We start from the raw sequence: 22,001 nt of genomic DNA on the forward strand, positions 1-22,001 counted from the left end.
TTCAGTCTACTAAACATTTTAGTTTGAATATTTTAATCAGCTTTTCTGGCTCAACTTCAATGCAGGATGAGGCAATAGACCAGTGGTTCCTCAAACTGGAAGACATAGGATTATTGCTGGTGGGGCGTAGATAACCAGGGGGAAATATACAGATTGAAAATAAACTGAATAAATAATTTTTGTAGTTCAAATAACTTATTTGCTATGAAACTCTTGGCTTTTGTACAGAGTCATTATAGTTCTTTTTTCTACTTAGTTATTTTGTTTGGCGTTTTCGTTTTTCCTGGTTTAGTTTGCTCTTTTCATTTTACTTATAACTTTCAGTGTTATGAGCTATAAGGAGGGTATTTCTCAAATCTAGTAAAATCAGCACCATCTCACAACAAGAGGGTTTTCTCCAGCTCCTCCAGTTTCCTTCCACAGTCCAAAGCCATGCTTGTTAGCTTATTTGACCTTAGGTGTGAATAGTCATCTGTGTTAGCTATGCAATAGACTGGCGACCTGCCCTCAGCGTACCCTTTCCTCCGATGACAAGCTCCGGTGTAGGTTTAATAAAAAGGTGATGTACGTGTAGGTATGCAGACATGGTAAATATGACCTGCGGAAGTTCAAACCGGAGCATCAGAATGGGGAAGAAAGGTGATTTAAGTGACACTGAATGTGATATGGGTGATTTTTGCCAGACAGGCCATGTCACAAAGCTAATGAATGTGGAGCAACGATGTGTGTTCACCTTGTTTACTCAAGGCAGGACAGCCAACATAATAATAGGAAATGTACCTAATAAGTGGACTTGAGTGTGTTCCCTCATTTCCTGTTTCATGTTGGTGGAGAGCAGAGTCCCAAATTTTCCCCCCAAAGGTGCTGAGTCACGTTACAAAGGTCATACTCAATGAGTCATACTATTCAGTGAGCCCTTGTGTGCTATGAGTGGGAGCACAGTCATCCTGGAAGAGATCAGGATAGAAATGTTTCATCATAAGGTAAAAATGATGACTCAGTAGTGATTGACATTGGATCATCTTGTCCCCTGAGATGGAAATGTCAAACTATGACAGCAAAATTTCCCACAGAGCCACTGGATCCCTTCACCGTAGCAGGAAAGGCTCCAGGCTAATCAGCCAAAAAGCTTTGCATTTAATCCCATGGCAAGAAGAACAACAGACGCATTTCATAAAAGATCCAGGCCTTGATTTAACAATATATAATTTATTTACAACAATTTTCGGATTGAATTACTATACATACCTTTCTGAAATGTCATAGATAGATATATATACATAAGGCCAAGTAAATACTTGAAAGCACTTAGAAACGAATTTCCAAAATTCTACCCACAAATCCATATCATTGTCCAAAAAAGTACAGAAAATCTCCCTTAGCAGAAGTTTTTCCATCGCCACAAAAGTTTCGACAACAATTTACATTAACGATAGGGAACACAAAAAAAGGTTAAAAACAAAGGAACATAAAGGAGGATTATACAATTGCATAAGCGCTGTGGCATGTAATAAATACAGCATTTTTGACTTGCAGAAAGGCAAGGAACATTGAATCAAGGAACTAAAGAGAAAAAACCATTCACAAGTACAGAAGTCTATTGTTCTTACTTCAAAAAGAAAACAGTTTAGTAAGAGTGACGGGGAGGTATGCACACACCCAGTCTCTCTCTCACACACACACACACACACACTCAAATACATCCTTGACACTGAATAGTAATGAGTGACACAAAAAGTACAGTGCTGAGATGTTACATTTCTCCCCATAACACAGGGGTGAACTGACAGTATAAACCCTTGAACAAAGCTTGTATGTTACTGACACATACTTACACAGAATTATCAGGCCTGGGTTTTCTCTCAAACTGTATTCATCGCACACACACGCACACACACTGAGTCATAGCAGAATTGTTAGATTTGTCGGACGAGCTAGATGTGAAGATAAGATGCTCAACATCCTGGCGGCTGGTGAATTACATTACTGAAATGTGCTTAGGCAACATATCCAAGACGATGACGGAGGGGGGGTGAAGAAACACACATGCGCTCTGACTGTACAGCTGCCGTGGCTCATCTAAACGTGCCGCGCCGACGCCGGCTCGTCAGCGTCCGAGAACCGACGCCCTCGCTCTCCAATTAGCCACGCAGCCCGCCCACCGACGCGGTGACTCGTTAAGCACAAGTGACAGTTTCCACCTTGGATTTTTAAATGCTTACAGTTACAGGAATCATCAAGTGCGCAGAGTTAAGGACGAACAAAACGTCGACAGAAAGCTTTCCTGTGAAACAGTCTCGAAACCCTTAACACTGCAAATAGTCTGCTAGATCGCCAAACAACAGTATATAGGCAAACACGTCACGGTTTTAGACTTGACAAATGCTGCGCCAGTTAAGTGTCTTTTTTGGCTTCATATTAAAATATAATTTACATTTGTTTACAAAGTGATAAGGTGACACAGAGTACTGCGTAAACAAACAGCATTGAGATGCCTTAAAAAGAGGGGAAAAGGAAAGACAATGAAAGAGACAGCTACTCTAGAAAACAGTGGATTTGTGGACACGGCGTGAGGATGCGGTGGCCCTCGAAATGATATTCAGAAAACTTTGGTTAACAATTCTGCTGATATACAGTATGCAAAGTGACAGCACACGGCTGGTATAGAAAAGTATTTACAAATTATGCACGGCGATCTGATTCAACGTGAAAAGATTTTGAGTTTCTGATCATTTTCACGGCATCTTTATATAAACTGGTAACGGGACTCTGAGGGGAGATGTGGTTAAACGAGCAAGGCGATGGGCGACGGTATAAAAAGAAAGTCAAACTTTCTGCCTGCTACAAGGAAACTAATGTACATTCCAAAAAATCTGACAATCATTTCATCTTAAAGGTTAAAAATCATTCGAGCCCGCAGGATTGGGCCGTCCTCGCTGTTTGAATGGAAAGGGGCGGGGTTTTCATTATAGCTTTGAACAGACAACTTCACATGCAACCCTGAGGCAGACACAGAGAGAACCTATGGCTAGTTTGGGACTGCTCACACCTCACCGAAGGAAAATTGCTAAACGAGAAATTTTTGTGTTTGTTTGACAGATTCGTTACGAGAAAAAGAAAAATACTGTTAGTGAAATACGACAGAATGCAAATGCGCCGATGCAGTTTATGGATTTTTGCATGAATCTATTGGATAATTGTTGCTGTCTGGATACAGATAGCCAAAAAAAAAAAAAAAAAAAAATCCTTTCAAAGCATCTATTTGTGAGCAGAGGGGCTGACATTATGAAAAAGCTGCTCTTTATTTTATCTGAGAGACGGGCTTCTCTCTGATGTGGAAATACTGTTTGCCACACAGCAAATGCAGAATTCCCACCAACATTGCTTTATGAATAATACAAACAAAGCTGCACAATTACCCTTTCAACATGAGTAATCTTGTGATGATTTTGAAGAATTTGTTGTCAGATTTTTCTGAGGGAAAGTGCTCTACATAATTCATATGGAATAATAACCCTTCGGGCCATGTTTTTAGACTACAAAAATCAATGTAATCAAGAGGAAAATGTCATTTTAGAAATGAGCTTTGACGACATTCAGTGTTCGCACATGCAGTCGGCGTGCCTCTCGGCCCTATGGCTCCTTCATTAAGCTGTGGAATTTAAAACAGAAACGCCACGATGAACGATTGGGGTAATATAAAATGTGGAAACCTTATGGATCAAAATCAGAAGGCTTTAAATAGAAATTTCCTTTAAAATATGACTTTAAGTCAAGATATTAATCACTTCAAAAAAAAAAAAAAAAAAAAAAAAGGATCCAGAGAACCCAAACCTCACATATATCGATTTAAAAGGGGGAAAAGCTGCAAAGCGTCTCACTGAATCAAGATGTCAAGATGTTAGATTCACAATAGTGATACCGGCTGGACTACAACACACACAACGCACACACAAACTACATGAGATGGGTTTTTGGGGGGCTCAGACACACAATCTGTTTTTAAACCAGCAAGTCCAGAATCCGCTACAAGCCGTCTGTGTGTTAAACAGATTATGTGACTCACACGCACGCACACAGTCTCACTAGGTTGCTTTAAAATAAAATAAAAAAGGTAAAGAAAAAAAAAAGTGGGCTAATCTTCTGAGTTGATGTCATGTGACGAACCTGCCAATTGCATATGTTGCTGGTTCTCTTTAACCTGAAATGACCTGCACCCTTTTTTGCCACCTTCCTTTTAACTGACTGTTTAAAAACACACGGTTTTTGAATCCAAGTTCAAAAATTAACGACTGAATTTGCAATATTGGCCATTACTAATAGCGTTACATTTGCATATTGCTCCTTGTTAAGCCGTACGCGGCCTGTTTAGAAGAGTTAATTTGATGTTACCTTTGCAGCAGAACTAGGGTATGGACTAATTTAACTTGGGTCTTTGATGGGAAATAAAAGGTACTTTCTCTACTGAGTCTGTGAATACGTTTTCCCCAAACACACACACACCCAAACTCTACCCCCTTGTTCCTCATTTGGTCTGTCATTTAAAGATTTTTACTGTGTTTGATGGGAAATAGGGACTCAATCCTACATAAACACTTTCTTATCTTCTAAAGTGAAGAAAAGGAACGCTGGGACAGCTCTGTTCTTCGATTCCCGCTGCAGTTATTGTTTTTTTATGTGTGTAAGAATGCGTATTAGTGTATCACGTTGTGTACTTTTCCTCGGCACCAGTCTGTCCCTCTTTTCTAGGTTAGCACTCGCCATCGGAGACCAGGAATATCATGGCTTCCTGTTTGCCGATGTCGGCCATGACCGTGGCCAGCTGGTTGATGTTGCCACTGTGGAAATGTTGCGCCTCCCATAGGTCCAGGATCACAGAGGTTGGGCTTGCTTTGGATGCAAAGAAACTCATGTGTCTGCAGGGTGAGAGAGCGGAGAACACAGAAAATTAATTAAATCAAGCGACGCGCACACAGCAGAAAGCAGAGCCTCTCATTTTCTCTCCACCTAAAGAGTGTCAGGAAAACCTTTCACCAGGTATTTTATTGTGCTGCCTCTTCTTCTAACTCTGTCAATGTCAGGTTTTATTGTGGGTTATATTGCTACATCCTGATATCTAGTGTCGGCGCACTAAGTAAAAAAATGATAAAAGCTACAAGAACACAGTCGGAGCTCTCGAAACTGCCGTTACGTACAGACTCTGTAACAATTCTCATTTGAAGCTTAACTCCACAACCCTCATTCCCTCTTTATTTGATGTTGAAATTGGCCCCAAAATCCCATATAGTAAATCCTATATGGACTTTCACAGTTAAGTCGGAAGTGACCTTTTCTATTTTGGGAGCAGAACCTTTACGATCAAAACCAATCAATGACAACAAAGCAGTGGCCCGAGTCAGCTGGATATTTGATGTTGAGTGGGACCTTATCCCCGCTGTAGCCGAAGATGCTTGTTTGATTAAATGGCATTTCTCTGTTTTCCCAAATGTTCGGGGCTTTAACTCTTATGTAGAACCCACATGACATTAAAAAGGAGAACGATGTAAAGCACAAAGAATCACCGTGCCGTGTGGGTGTTTCGGTGAGGGGGGAAAGGGGAGACAGGAAAATGCCACCGAGCCTTTTTCACCTTGAGAAAGGTCAGACGGAGTCCGACTTCCTCGTGTCTTTCTGTTTGCCTGGTGAAGCATTATGTGGAGGTTATAAACACGTGACTGCAGCGGTAGGACTCAAGCACCGGGAACACATCGTCACCGTGCTATTTTAAGTCAATTGGATTTTATAGAACGTGAACGGCTCTGGCTCTGCATCAGGACAACGCAACAAAGAGGAGCGTTGGTCAAAAAAAAAAAATCTTTTGGGAATGAACCTCTGTGTCATTAAAAAAAACCAAACAAATGTGTCAACCCTGCTTATTCACCTCGCCGCGTGAAACAAGAGCTTATCTTGTATGGCTCAGACGCAGCCGCTCGCACCGTCTTGGGAGAGAAAGATCAAATAAAAGCTTCTTGGCATTTTAAGTTTTATTGATTGGTCCCGTTCCGCTCGGTCTGAACACTTTACACGCGCAGAAACAAACACAGAAATGCAGCATGACAGAATGCCAAGGAGCTGCAGCCTTTTGAGGAAAACGCGTTGTTAAGGACAGATCAAACAACGGAGCAGTTGTTCCTTCCTGAGGTCTAAATGAGAATTGATTATGTTGAGCAAAACATTGCTAATTAAACCTGTAGTGCATCAATTCAATTTGTGATTAATTGGGGTAAATAAAAGTTGATTGGACAAATTAAGTGTACCTATTTGATTTCATTACCAGGTAGAAATTAAATTGGAGGATAAGAGATCAATGCCCGACTATGCTCTTGTTACAGGTGCTCTGGTGATAGAGTACAGTAGCTGTGAGAACGAAGTGGTCGGCACAGATCCAAACCTATTCCAACTTTATCCCCCCCCCCCCCCCCCTGCCGCTGATGGGCAGCTAGCTCGCTGCATTTCCAATTACAGCTGTTAAGCAGAATGTAGCAGGTAGAAGTTTAGCTGCAGACTTTAAGCTTCTTACCTGTTTCTGAGGGAGAAATGAAGAAGGGGGTCATGTTTTCTTGCAGAAATGATAGCTGTATCCATCAAGTCCGTATTAATCCTATAATACTAGCTGTGTCAAAAGAGGATTAGCTTGCTAAAGCATTACTCTGTTTACCTGAACTTTAGGAAAAACACTCCGCTGAGGTGAATCACTCCACACCGATTGTGCTTGATTACTGAAATTGCACTTTTTTTCTGCCAACATCTGTATTAGTACACCTCTTTACTATCATTATTTTGAGTGAGCTGTATTCACATATTGTGCATAACTCTGCTTTGAAACCTCACTTCTCAAGAGGTTTGGATAAATAAGGCTCTTCAGAATTTCATCGGAGCTTTCAAAGCTAAGCTGCCGGCTCCGACATGCCTTGACAACGATCAGATCAGCAATCAGATAAGGCGTTATTTTAAAGCTGAGCTTTACCTCTCGAGTTTAAGTCTTTGTGCTAGCATTCTCCAGTCGGCTCCGTTGGGACAGGGGGCGTCCAGGCTGCTGCAGATCTTCTGCCTGATGAGGTACGGGATCTGAAAGGCGCTGGGTCCCGCCAGAGCTGTGGCGTTACTGTCCATTAACAGAAACTCAGAGTCCAACGCTCGAGTGTCCTGGAAAGGGGTGGGGGTGGGGGTGGGGGGAAGCCACACAGGTTTTCTGAGCTCAGCAGAAAAATCATCTCCTTTACAAATAACCAAAATGATAAATAGTAGCCGCGGCATAACCAACCGCAGCTTTTAAGTGAGCAGAACGAACGTTACCTTGGCAATGTTAAAGTCCAGGCTAAAGCTCTGTCCCTCCCCCTCCACCTGCCACACACACAGCTGGCAGGTGAGCTCGCAGGTGCTGAGGCTGAGCCGCTCCAGAGTGAACGTGCAGTGCAGGTACCGCTGGGAACCGTTCCAGATGTGGTAGAACGGGATCTCCTGCAGTAGAAGAAGAAGGAAAAAAAGAAGCACATGCAGCAGCACAGTCAGAACTGCATGTCTGAAACGCGCCACAACACGACCGCCTGCCTAGAATACACTGAGATTATCATTAATTACACTGACATAAGCTGTCATCATTATGGCTAAGTATATCTGAGGCAGCGGAATGACAACGTTCAATTAAGTTAAAGGGAATAAATGCGCTGTTACTGACAAATAGAATCTTTAATAGGAGTTAAGAGCTGCCAGCCCGACTCTGCTGATAACAGAAGAAATCAAACTTTGGATTTTAATAGATTACACACGCAATCTGTCACGCTGGCAATGGAAGCATTTCTTTTTTTTCCCCTTTTCATCTATTTTCATTAACTTGCTTTAGCTTTGTACTAACTTTCAGGCAGATATTCAAATGGTGGCGTTAGTGTAAACGCTGAAATATCACACCACTACTTTAAAGCTAAAGCACATCACGCGGCAAATGCATAAGCATACTCAATAGCTCGGAGTATTGCTGCTGTATCGGCTTCAACTTCTGTCTAGCAAACGGATACCAGGGAGTCTTTGGGAGAATGCATTTGAGGCTGCAATTTCTACCCCTCTCTCTCGTCTGCTGCATATTCATGACTTGTTTGCATAACCCAGGAGAAGCACTGTTGTAATGCTGGAGAAAGAGGGGGAAAAAAGTGCACACTAACTCCTCGCTTTACCCGAGTTCAACGGCTACCAGGATTCTCAGTCGAAAAGAAGTGTGGCCTGCAGCACATCCTACTAACCAAATGGGGGCACTGTTACCCAGGCAGACTGGCAACAGAGCAGCCGAGTGAAACGCACAGAAGTCTTCATGGGCCCCAGGGAGACTAAAGGCCTTTTTGACTGCACTGCTGAGAGGGGAATAACACTTCCAAATGAACAGGCACAGTCCAGAGGAATAAGCCTCTGTTCTGGGTGCATTGTTGCCGCCTTGCTTGCTTGGCACAGTCTGCATGCTCTCATTGGGGACCCGGTACTCAATGCTCACATAGTTACAGCCAGAACATTTTCTAGTCCTGGAACATCCCTTGTGTGTGCATACGTCGGGCTGCAGTGTAACTGGCCACGCGCAGGTGCGGGGAGTGCAGTAAGGTGGAGCCGATCCAAAATTCAGGTTGCAAAGTTCGAGATATTTACATACTGCTCTATATTTCATACGAGCCCCCTTTGAGAGAGCGACAGCTAGTATAATCAATCAGCTTGCAGCCCTGAGTTAGTGCACGCAATTCAGCCCCTCTATGCACATGTATACACTACGTGCACACTCGCGGTCTAGGCACAGGGGTGCACACACCAAAAAAAAAAAAAAAAAAGAAGGTTCCCTCTACTCTGACAAATGACAAAGTTCCAAAGTGTGCCAAGAACAGAAAAGGTTATTGGACAGCAGAGTCCTGCAGTAACAGACTTAGAAACACTTCTTTGTGTGAATCTTTAAAGTGATCAACTGAAGCCAAACCAAAACATGCTTAATTAAAAAGTCTGGCCCAACTCAAACGAAAAACAACTTTCCAGAGACATTAGGAGACCACGAAGCCTCATTAACAATAAAAAAAGTTTCTCCCAAATAGCTTCTGAATAGTCAGTAACTTTTTAACTTTTGTTAACATGCGTTCAATTCATTTTTTACTTTTCTGGTTTAAACTAACAAACGGCATAGATTTTAAATTGAGCTCATAAACAAACACATTTGAAGGCCTTATTACTGCCGGTAAACAAATTTAACAGATTCGGCCAGGCACTTGTATTAAATCTCCTTACTCCCGCACTGATCCAGAGCGACTCCCTGCCCCTGCAGCCCCTCAAGGGCAGCCCAACGCACCTGGTAGCCGGCTAGCAGCTTGCTCCTCCAGTGCGCCTGGGGCATGTCATGGATGGACAGGCGCAGGTTGTGGTAGCTGTCTTTGAAAAGCAGGACGTGAGGCTCGTCAATCAGCCGACCCCCGAGCTGCCGCTCCATCTGCATCACCTCCTGATCAAAGAGAAAGAGGCGAGAAGAGGTGTCAGGGCTCGGGGATGCGGGGGGGGTACATTTACCAACGCACTCGCAGAGGTAAGTGAAAACGTGTAAAAACAATCCATAACTGTTTCCTGTTTACACTTTGTCTGGTGCATCACTCACGCACACAAAACGGTACCGCTTTGGAATGAAAATGTATCAGCGCACACACACACACGGGTGCACGTCCAAAGAAATACACAAAGACATGGTGCAGACACTGAATAGATTTAACTCAAACAGAGAGAGACACACACAAAGGCCTGTTTGCGCGCACACACACACACACACACAGCATGAGCATGAGGCAGGGGTACAGTACATCTGAGGAAAAGAAGATAGTGTCTCTGCGTGCGGCCACAAAGGACTGGACCGACTCCGTCTCCACGGTGCTTTAATGTCATCGCAAGGTTGATCCTCTGCCTCGGTTTGTATATGCCGGTGTTTTCTGCATCTGCATTAGCATGCAGGAACTGCAGCCATTCCCAGCCTACTGGCTACCTGGGCTGTGATGAAGTAAGTGAACGAGCCATTAGTCAACTGCTCATTGTTCTCGCATGGCGAATCTCCTTAATTTCATTTTTGTTTTTGTGCCAGTAGAGATTTGTAAATGCATGCTTAATATTTTAATCTCTGTGGGACTTGCTCAGTGGACCATTTGTTGCCATCCAAATGACCATCTGGAATGGGATGATAATATCCGGCACATTTGCCTCTGATTTATCAATTCGCTTTGAGCTGGATGCTTTGTGCTGAACATGTCCTCAGAAATCCAGCGCTTTGGTTGCCATTCACATGTACTGCCTCATACTCCAATCATAGGGGCATACTACAACAGAGAAAACAGGCCTCTGAAATTAGTGGTGTGAAAACACCTCCAAAATAAGACATGTTCTTTTAATCTGTCTGAGGAGGGGAAACAAGATGGCAGCAGAAGGAAAACAGTCAGCCCGGGCGCTCCTCGGAGTCGTACCTCAAAGACAACAGCTCCGAGAGGGCGACGTGCGTATAGATGGTTGCCATATGTTGAACGCTGCATGCCAGCATGGTTGCCCATGGTATGATTTCAGCAAAGACATCCAATTAAGGTGGAGAATGGTGGTAATTTCTATCTGCACAACACTGATTCAATTTTCTGCCCTCTTTCCCAGGAACAGGCTAGACTGATTCCAATTATAATGGAAAGAAAGCTGTTAATTATCCATTTGGAATCTCTACCTGCGTTATTTCATGTGCTCTCCCCTTTGACGAATGAGCAATTTTTGGTTCAGGCCGACAATTGAATTTCACTGTTTGTTCGTTGCATTGTTAATTTCCATGTTTGCTTTGTGCTTATCTTCTTGTTAACGTGATTATTATGCCCCTTGTGATTATCTAGATTGATTCCTGAATTTGCATTGCTTTACCTTTTTTTTTTTTTTTTTTTTAAACCGTAAAAAAAAAAAATCTAAAATGATCTGAATGTATGCATCTAGCTGGAATATACTTCCCCATGCTCTGCCAGACAAGAGTCTTGTGATGTTACCCAGTCCACTTACTCAGAGAGGGAAGGTCAGACAATGGCGCCGAATCAAAGCGTCGAGGTCTAATGAGTTAATAACAGAGGGCAGCGCGTTCTCCACAGAAAAGCCCTCTGCTATTATGTCACTTACAGATACAAAAGCCACATTATATGGGCTTCCACAGAGATGTTCATTTAAACAGTTCTTAAGCACAATTATTTGTTGGGCGGTGATTAGCATTGCAAATTGGGTGTTGGACTTTGATCAGGTTTTGACCTATAGAACAGATCTATAGCCCCGCTAGCAGCAGAACGAGTGCAGAATGCCAATTATCCTATTATCAAATGTGGCGACTAGAATGAATACTAACTCGAGACGCCTAGCAGCACGTCAGGTTCAAGGCCGGCACACTGGGATTACAATCAAAACAGGGTCTGGGACATGATTCTCTTGCTACCTGACAGGGACACTGAGGGGGGAGGGGGGGGGTTGAACAATACAGGATGATGCATTTGCTCCTTTAAAGTGTGCTCATGTCCTCGCTTTCAAAATGACACCGTCTCGCCCGCATGTTGTTTGTGTGCGTCCGAGTTGCTGTGACTGTGTGTATTGCAGAGTGGCTTTTTTCTGCAGGATTTCAGCATATGTTCTGGACTGAGAGAATAATGGCCCTCTTTACGCCCCATTATCCTGTTAACAAATGACAGTGTGAGCGAGCTAATAGATGAGAAGCTAAATTTGACCGTATTATTTACTCTTTCTGGGAGGAAAACAATGCAAGGTTTGGAATTAGTTTATCAAATCACATATTAATCATGATTGCACCAGCTCAGTTTTGTTTCCCCCAATTCAGGGGAAAATAATAAGAGCTGTTTTCTCCTAAGGCGCCCTGAACCTGTACAGCTATGGGAGCATTGAGATGCATGAGATGGGCAAGAAGTTCAAGTACCGCAGGAGAAAAACCCCTTTTGTTCTGACGGAATTCGAGATAGCCTGGGGTGTGTGTGAAGACTGTGAATTTAGAGTCAGGCAAAGCCAAGACCACCCCCTGACATTCAATGAGGCTGGCTAAAGAGAGTGAGATAGAGCAGGGAGGAGTGAAAAGAGCAGGAGAGGAGAGAGACAGAGGCAGCTTAACATTTGTGTCTCCAGGTCACTAGAGTGGCCAGCTTTAGCAAGAGAGATAACAGGATTACTGCAATCATGGCCACAGTTTTCTATGACTTCAACCCCCTTTATACGCTCACTCATGTCCCCCCACCCCACTCTCCACCCATCCCCTCGGCATGGACCAGAGCTGGGACTGTAATGGACTGGGGGCCGGGCTCCACCAGGAAACAAGAGACACTCATACAGCTAATCTCTCCGGGCTGGTGATGACAGAAAGAGGTTAGTGGCTGCACCGAACGCTCTCCTGCGACAGAAAAGAACAGCCAGCCTTGGATGCCGGGTGGAAACACAAACGGAACAAATCAAAGTATTAGCAGAGGCGTATATATTAAGAACCGGACTGGCACGAAGCTGCAGACTTTCCCCTCACAGCAAGGCCAAGCTGCTTCTTGTGGCCTTGTGTTGTGCCGACTTTGTGTGTAGCAAACTGATTAACACAACCAGCTCTAATGGAGATTATGAGTAGCCTTTGATCAGTTAATTAGTCAAGCTACATGTCATCCGAAACATGGAGCTATACATGCACACGGGCGGTAATATCCTCATAAACTCGTCCTCAGCTCCTCACTCTCGGCGACGCGGTGTCGTCGTGTTTAAAAATGTGCATTCATAGTGAAGATCCATTTTCAGAGCTGCTCTTTTCAGGCAAATGCATTTGTTTATAGAGAGTAGCCTGGCTATGTGGGCTCCATAAATCTGTGTATTTGTCAGCAGGATGTGACAGGCTTTTCCTCTCTGACTGAGAGTCTATCGGTCTGAGCTCCAGTGGCCGTGCCCGCTACAGTCAACTCTGATTAATAACTACAAATAGAAGGGACTTGTCTGCTCAGTTATAAATGGGGACTGTGTTTGCAAGGGAAAAGATGCACATTCTGCTTAATAAATCACAGAGCAGGACAGGAGAAAACAGCACACAGGAACACAGAAATATAATATGGAAACAATTTCTCAGCTGGGCTCAGTGATAAAGCTGACTGTCTTGTTTAACTTAATGCCAGCAATTACTGGGCTATGCTCTTCTGTTTTTCTTCTAGAATTTGTTGCCAGTAACTTTTGTAATGGAGGGATCAGAAAAAAAAAAACAGCTTGTATTTCACTCCGTACATGCTGCTTTTCTCTTCTCTGTTACATAAAAGCTAAAAAGTTTCCGCTCAAACATGGCTCGCTGTTCGGCAGCTAGCAAGGACACGTCATAGTGGGAGCACATAAACAAAGAGCCCTTTTTAACGCAAATAAGAATCATTGCTCGAGGTCAAACACTGTACAAAAAGAATCCAGGGACCACTATTTAACCAGCAAGACATCAATTAAACACCCATTTAAATCCTGGAACATACATTTCTACAACAGGGAGACAGAAAAGCTAAATGTATTGGACTCGTAAGGTGTTACTGATGAGGGAGTAAATCTGCAGTTGGAAATAAAACACCAGGAATACAAAGAGAGTTCACTTTTACCTCAGCATTTAATTCCTAGATCAAGACTTGGAATTTATGACTCTAAAAACCACATAAAGGTACAAAAATGATTATTAATTAGACAAACACCTGTATACATATGTGACACACAAGATAAGCCACCCCTTGTATCTTGGCAACCGTGCCCTTTTATTGCAATGCAGCCATTCCTTTTGGAACCAGTTTTAATGTCTGCTACATCTAAGCAAATTTATCCGAGTCTAAAAGTATTTATGATGCTTTGTTTTTTAAGATGATCTTTTATGTTGGTGATCTGTCAACTATTTACTTCAATTATATTTGCACGGTGCCAACAACAGTTGCCTCAAGGCACTTTATATTGTAAGGTTAAGAGAAAACCCCAATAGTCAGATGACCCCCCTATGAGCAAGCACTTGGTGAAAGTGGGAAGTAAAAACTCCCTTTTAACAGGAATAAACCTCCAGCAGAACCAGGCTCATGGAAGGGGAAGTCATCTTCTGTAAACAGTTAGGGGTGACAGGACGAAAGACACGCTGTGGACGAGAGCCAGAGATTAATAATTACTAATGATTAAAGTGGTGTATAAACACAGAGTGTGAAAAGAGATAAGAGAAGAAGAGATGCTTAGTGCATCATGTGAATTGCCTAGCAGCATAGGCCTATTATAACAGGCAATTGCTACAAAACAATGCAAACTGTTAAGCTCAATATCAGTCTAAATTGATAGCGGTTATGGGAAAAAGTAAGCATCATGCCAGGAGTTAAATTGAGCCAGCCAACTTACCCTACCATAAGATACTGAAGTTATTTTAAATCACTTAACTCCATCTTGTATTTCAGTGCAATATTACACAACGTGTTTAGTTTATCAAAAATTTATTTTAGCTACTAAGTATTTTTAATAGGCAAACTGTACAAGTACACCAAAATCATCTCTGATGAGAACCTTGCACTAGATTATAATCATATACACTGCCCTGCTCGAAGAAACAAGTCCCACTAATATTTCCCTGGATCATGTTTAGACTTGATGAGTTATTTACAACATTTATTTCTGTCTAGAGATGCATTACTCTTGTGCCAAGATCTTGTATTAATGCTGCGAGAGTCAGACTGTTGCGTAAAGTCTTCTCTAGCCCACGCCAAAGATTCTCAATGGGGTTAAGGTCTGGACTCTGCGGTGGCCAATCCATGTGTGAAAATGATGTCTCATGCTCCCTGAACAACCCTCTCAAGATTTCTGTCCGATAAATCCTGGCACTGTCATCTTGCTAAACCTTGAGTGCAATGGAAGGCTGTTGCCTATTTGCTTAAATCCAGGTGGTGACCTTTTTTGTGTAGATATAGGGTAGGTCCCAGTTTTTCATGTGGAAGATGGTCAGTTTAACCGCAGGTGGCATACTCTCTCTACTTTTAAGATTAGGATTAAATTAAAACTTTCCTATTTGATAAAGCATACAGTTAGGGCTGTATCAAGTGACCATGAATCCTCCATTACTTACCCTGTAGTAGGTCTAGGTTTATTGCAGAGGGAAGAGATTTTCTTCTTTATTTACATTTTTTCATTCTATGCATAGATACACCACTTTGCATTTAATCATTGGTTATTGTTAATCAACTAATAAGCAGTCTCACAGTCAGTCCCACCCCATCTTATCACATCACGGGATTTCAGAAACTAATGGGTGATTATCAAGGTACCTGGATCCATTTTTATACTGTCTATTGTCATGCTAACATACACAACCTAAGCAGCATGTCATAGGCAGGACTGTCCCAATTAACAGCTGCTCCAGCCTCTATGGTCTTTGAAGGAATTGGGACACACACATACTTATCGCTTGTTAGCAATGTTAGCTAAAAACGATAAGCATGTCAGTGGGAGCATATAAAGAGCTCTTTCAAAAGTCGAACACAGTACATAACTGTACTATTTTTGCTACAACAATAATTAAACAAGAAACCTTTACTATATGCTCTATGAGGCTGCGTTTCACAATGTTTCACCATTAGCATGCTAATGTCACTGGCAATGCTAATGCTATCACTTGCTAATTAGTATAAAAATCAAAGCCACTGAGGATATTAAATTTAAATTATTGGAATTGTGACAACATTACGGTGCTATCGTACAATCTACCTGAGCATCATGCCTAGCTGTATAAAATGTCATTTAAATCTGTCAAGTAGTCAGAGTGGATTGAAATGGTGGCTCAATCTGACAAGTACTGCCAAAGAAAGCAAATCAATCCAATCCAGATATTTATTAAAAACACTACTGCATCAGTATTTATTATGGTTTCTTTTACAATGTACTGGTTAATATGAGAAAAAAAAATCTGTGCTTCAACCTCAGTAAAAAAAAATCTGACAGGGAGTGGGTGGTTTATAAATCATTTTTTAAATGTTTTTTCTTAACTGTACAAAAAAACACTGGCCTCACAAACACAGACATGTGGGTGTAAAGGAAGCACATTTACTTATCAATAAACACAGATTTTTCATTAATGTTCCGCTATTCAAATTTGGATTATGCTCAGTAGAAAAACATACAGACTTTCAAAAGCTGTCAGATTGTGAAGAATATCACAGCTAAACATATATATATATAAAGAAAAACAGCTGCACCATATTCCAGTCCTGAAAGACACCCTTACAGTTAATTAGATAAAGGTGTTAGGTGTATCTCTCCTCTGAGTTGGAGGCTTGCTTCACTGCAGTTGTGGAATGGCAGAACCTCAGTGATGCTCTCCCACAGGTTTAGCTGGAACAAGCGAGCGCACAGCGAGGGCGCTACCAAACGCTGATTATGTCGCCTCTGCTGCTGTGCCAGCCTTGGCTGGGCCGATCAAGAGTGGGACACACATTAAATATTAACTTAATTGGTCCCAGCAGAGCCGTGCTAACATACGGCAAGCATCAGACGAAAATGTCACTGTTTCCCCAGAGCCCCCGCACACTTAGGATCAAAGACAATAACATTGGTTCTAATCTGCTGTAATTGGGAGATAAGAGATTCAATGGTACAGCATGCATAAGTGTAGCTGAATGCATTTGTGTTTGTGCGTGTCTGTCATTCTCCCTGATGGAGGCTTGTCAGCTCAGAGTGACAGCCAGCAATGGGACTAGTCAGAAAAGCTCAGCATCCCTTCTGGTTTCTACACTTTCCTCTCGCCACTGAACATCCATTTTATCTCTCGTCATTGAGCAGCCTGTTTAATGCATGGAAAGTTAACATCTGCGGTGCATTAGCAGGTTGCAAGCGTGGTCATAAAAGTCACATGTGCTGAAGGTGTACAGTACATACACTCTTCACTGCACCACCTACCGCTGGTCCACCACTCTCATGCACTACAATTAACTCTAATGGTAGCCATAGTGAAAGTCTAATCATAAATGGTGCATTTTAAAGATAGTGATTAGTGATTAGTCTGAACCTCTCCAGGGAAGTTTAATCTCCACTCAAAGTAGTTAATGTACTTGCTAAATGAACTGCTCCCTCCATAATAGCACCAAGAGCAGTGTGGAGTCGAGATTACTAAGCAGCGTGGGCAACGTTCTAAATCACTCACTAAAAACTACAAAACCCTGGAGACGCCGTGGCTTACCACAGCACCAGGTTGTGTGAGAGACGGGGAGCTAATGCACTCAAGGGCGTCGAGGGAGCTGCAGAGTATGGCAGCACAAGTGCTGGAGTCAACAAGCTCAGATGTCCTTTTCTTGGCTAAGAGAGCCGGAGAATAGCAGAACAAGAGCTAGCCAGAGGGAGAGGAAGAGAGAGAGAGAGAGTTTTTGTGCACCAGCAGCCTTCCTGCATCCAACGCAGACACACAAGGTCATTTCAACAGTCGCACACTACTGGGTCATCGGATGATCTGAATAAAGAGAGCACGCTACTGTTAGAGCTACTCTAATGTCAAGTAAACATATGGGCTGAAATGTATCTGAGGAAAAACATTCTTTAGCTCCCGTGTCACATTCTTTTATACACATTTCATGAGATTTTTCGCCAGGACTTTTCCTGAGTGTGTCGGCTATCATGTGATAGCAGCAGGGACAAAACTGAAGCACAAACGGACAGACGTAAGGCATGAGAGTCTGTACACAGTTTTCATCTCATCTTCAACTCCCTGACTGTGAGAGCGCTAATTTCAGTGCAAGCTCCCATTGACTTTCGTTTGCCGATGTCCCGCAGACGTCCGTAGATTGCGCTTGTGGAGGGGAGGTTAGCCATTAAAGCCAGCGAAAGTGGACTCTAGCGGGAAGTGGCACTTGTGGCTGTGGGTGGTGTCAGAAGAAGAGGGAGAGCTCAGAGGGAGGGGAAAAAAAAGGTGTGGAGAGAAAGAGCAAGAGAGAGAAGAGAGCGAGCGCACAGGGGTTGCTGGGAAAAGATTGGGACAGGCTCTCCTTTTAATTTACTAATTAACCATGCAAATGAAATCTTAACAGGCTACTCAGAGGCAGTTCTCAGGGGAGGGAGGAAGGCATTAGTGCTTGATTATACTCTGTCCATGTGGAGGGGGGGAAAAAGCGAAGTTGAAATATGCTGTTGAACAAAGTGATGGGAAACTTCTTGGCCTGTGGCAGCCAAGCAGAACCACAGCTTGGCTGAAAGGAGTGAGATGTCTCCGTTGACATGGATGGAAAAAGAAAAGCAAAAAAAACCCAACAACCCAAAACACATACAATATATATTATGTGTTTAAGCTGGATGTGTGGATTGTTTCAACTGACTTAGGGTCAGTGTGTGTGTGTGTGGTGGCGGGGGGCAACATCTGAACAAATGGCACAATCCCGAACTGTACATGGTGTAATCAGGCCTGCGTTATCATTCAATTTATCATGGCTGTGCCTACCTCCTACATGTCTGTGCCAGTTTCTGCTAACCTTTCAATGTGGCAGACGAAGCTGTTAGACATAATAGTCCACCTATCGCTCAGCTGATTCAAAACCGGCCAATCTCAGGCCTCACAAACTGCCCGTCACACACAATAACAGGCGGTGCCACAGTTTTCACAAGTTTACCTTGAAGACGTCCTGCGTGTCGTCCATGCAGTATACCCTGATGTTGTATTCCAGCGTGGAGCAGTAAGCGTCCGAGAAGAGCACCAACCTCAGGCGCTTGGCGGCGCCCATGTGCAGGGACTCGCCTACCAGGGCGAATGTACCCAGCTGCTCCGAGAAGAGCCGGCACGTCTCGGCCTCGAGCTGGCAGTAATAAGGGTCTGACACCAGCTCCTCTCCCATCAACAGGACGTCCTGGAAGAGGCAGGGGTGGGGGAGGAAGAAAAAACAACAAAGTGTGGATAGAAGGTCAGGCACCCAATTTATGTAGGAGGCAAGGGCGATGTGTTTGCCTGGATATCTGGTGTGTGTATGTGTGTTTGCAAAAGGCTTTTAGGACAGCAGACTGGCGCAGTAGAAGGGCATCAAACTCTATTGTTCGTGCTGTGTGACAGAGTAACATCAAAGGTAAAAGGTCTTTAGGTAATGTTTAGATCAGGGGGAAAAAGGTCTTCTTTGATCTCGCTTCAGATTCCTTTTTCGCCGCACTACGACTTACTACATCCTGACGTAAAGACACACACCTCCTCATACAAAGACATACATCCTATAGAACACCATCAGTTTCCTTAATAATGCATGAACGAGGTATTCAGTTAACATGAAAGGAGACTCGAACAGATTCCTGGCAAGAACAGACGCTTCTGCAGAAAGGAAAGACTGGAGGTGCGCTGAATATTGGATTATCGGGATTGCTGGAATTTCCTACAACGATTGTTTCAGATTTGTTAAGAAAGGTGAAAACAACTTGCCAATTTATCTGCAAAACAACAGTCTTGCCTGATGGTAAAAAGTGCTGAAAAACACTAACAGGCAGTACAAGAATTAATTGGTGCTTTAATTTGCCACGGAGAAGAAAAAAAAAATGACAGGTTTAAAACAAAAACAGAAAAAAACCCCTCAGAAACAACACCTTGCATTTTTCATCGTCGTTACAGAGCTGAAATCCTGCATCGCAAATCCATCCTTAATAAGGACAAGACACCTATGAAAATATCCCATTCCATCACAGTACGGGATATTTTTCATGAGATAATTCCACTGCTCTCTGAGATAATTTGATGGAGACAAATTGGACCCAAGGTGACAACATTTTCTCTAAAATCCCTTCATGCCAGTTGACTGACTCTACCCATTAGCCAATCAAGCTGAAGAGAGCATTCTGCCTGCCAAATGCCCAGCGAGCCCCTGTAGGATCGATTCAACCAGACACCATCTACATCAATAGAATTAGTATTGACACAATTCATTTGCTATGCAACCACAATGGAGTCTCACTTTTTCATCATCTTAATATTTCTACAGAGTGGAACAGAGACCGAGGTGGCTCAATTACGCCACTAAGCGCTCGCTCTACGAGCAATTCATTCCTCTTTCTCCCTCTGCATGCCTGTTATCCATTTTCACTCTCTCGCCTTGCGTCGTCCTCGCCTGCATGGCGTTCCTCTAGATCTGCATTACCTGCCTGTCTACTTTTCCCCTCTCTCTCGATCTTATTTCTTTTTTCCCCCCCTTCCACTTTTCGTCACACTCCGCAGTTATTTCCACCCTCTCGTCTTCTATTCTCTTGTCCACCTCGCACTTTTATCCCCCTTGGTGTCCATGCAAGCCAGGCCGCTGGGCTATATTTGGTCCGGCCGATGATTAAAAGGGCTGGTCTAACCTCTGCCTCAGACAGGCCAATCCATCCCACAGACACCCCACCGCTGCCACACAGGGGGGGGGGAGGCTGAATAATTTATGCACAATATCGAACATGAAAGAAGACCTAGTAACACTCTGAAGCCCACCAGCACCCTTTCCAATCTCTCTGGATTGTCGAGATGGTTACACTACCTCAAACTGTGCTTGTTTGTGTGCGTGTACCTGTGTGTGTGTGTGTGTGTAGGCAGGTTCTTCCCAACTGCATCCTATTGGAGCCTGGCACTTCTGGTTACTTTCAAATTTCATGGATAGAAAAATGGGGAGGGAACTCTGTAATTGGAAGCCGCGGTCAGAAATGGTCAAGGAGCACTCAGAGGAGTACTTTGAGGATCAGTAATTTGCTTAGAGAATGTCTGTTTTGAGAAACATGTTGCTTAGCAACTCATCAGCTAGAGAGCCAGCGCTTCCAGGCTTTTGTTCAAGCCCCGATGAGAAAACACCTGATGGTCAATAATTTAAACCCGATGGAGTAGATGAGTGCCGGGTCAGAACTATCTCCGCTATATACCACTGAGTGCCTTTCAAGTCACTGCTGAGCAAGTCTGTACTTTTTTGGGGAGAAAAGCTCTGAATAAGTTTAGTAAGACTTTACAAATTCACTGGATGGCAACTTTGTCTTTCTCCAAAGGATTTGTGCTGGAATGATAGTGCCGTCTTACCTCCCAAGCGCCCTCATAATTCTGCTTCTTAAGGCGCACGGCCCAGTTATCCAGGCATGCATCAAAGCAGTGGTCCATGCTGAGGATAACTGGCCGGCTCAGGACCACCCCCGGAGGGCCACAACTCACAATGGGGCTGAGGAGGGTCTGGCAGCCAGCCACGGGTAACCTACACCAGGGAGAGGAGCAAGAGAGAGCGATGGATGCTTTTCCTCATTGAGATATAAGTGAGAATTTATCGGTCTCTTGTAAGCAGGATATGATACTGTCACCTCTGCAAATTATCTAGCAGCTGTAACAGAGAATCATAAAAGCCTGCTGGACTCGCTGACTTGTCGCACCAAGCTGTGATGACTGAGTAATAACATGACACTACCGCGGCATGCTGCAGTGGCTGTGCCACGAGAGACTTAAGTGCAGCAAGCCAGATAAACAGTGTTTTCCCAAACAATTCATTTAACTTAAATAGTGCACATCCCGGTAAAAGGCTACGTTATTTATTTACATCCTTTCTCCACAGTACTGGCACAGACTGCTAAGCCGTTCGTAATGGAACAGTAGAGCATCAAAACAAACAGCCTAGTGGCAGGGAAGACTGCCAGTTAGACAGCGTTAAAGAGACCCACCTTAAATCTTCCTTCCTCTGAACAGTGAGATAAATCTCATAGATCTTTCCTCTGGGGATGGCCTCGGGAGGAATGAGCAGACTGATTCCTAATGCAAATAACAACAAAGGGAGAGAAGAGAGGAGGTGGGTAAGCAGGAGGGAGGGAGGGGGACAGGCTCATTTGTTCAGAGTGAACAACGCTTTTGTCATCTCACAAAGGAAGCCAGCCTACTCGACAAAACTGTAAGGCTGCAAAAACAAAAAACAAATCTATTCTGAAGGTCAGAGGCAGCCTCCTTCAGGTACAGTAGATGCAAATCTCTGCAC

General features: G+C 43.4%; 1 protein-coding gene across 3 annotated transcripts in view; it reads right to left on the reverse strand.

Annotated features, from left to right (window-relative positions):
• Window positions 1-1,193: 1,193 nt before the first annotated feature.
• unc5a (unc-5 netrin receptor A) overlaps window positions 1,194-22,001 on the reverse strand; it is a 150,871-nt gene continuing 130,063 nt past the window's right edge. For all 3 annotated transcript variants that reach the window (XM_006781628.3, XM_006781627.3, XM_006781626.3), the window contains 7 exons: window positions 21,694-21,781; window positions 21,068-21,236; window positions 18,666-18,899; window positions 9,353-9,502; window positions 7,336-7,500; window positions 7,007-7,185; window positions 1,194-4,916 (listed from right to left, as the gene is read on the reverse strand). In XM_006781628.3, coding sequence (XP_006781691.2) covers window positions 4,751-4,916; window positions 7,007-7,185; window positions 7,336-7,500; window positions 9,353-9,502; window positions 18,666-18,899; window positions 21,068-21,236; window positions 21,694-21,781 — 1,151 coding nt within the window. In that variant the 3' untranslated portion in view covers window positions 1,194-4,750. The remainder of the gene's footprint in view (window positions 4,917-7,006; window positions 7,186-7,335; window positions 7,501-9,352; window positions 9,503-18,665; window positions 18,900-21,067; window positions 21,237-21,693; window positions 21,782-22,001) is intronic.

This window comes from Neolamprologus brichardi, chromosome 2 (assembly GCF_056152115.1).
Source record: "Neolamprologus brichardi isolate AB-2024 chromosome 2, ASM5615211v1, whole genome shotgun sequence".
In the NCBI taxonomy this organism is placed as follows: Eukaryota; Metazoa; Chordata; class Actinopteri; order Cichliformes; family Cichlidae; genus Neolamprologus; species Neolamprologus brichardi.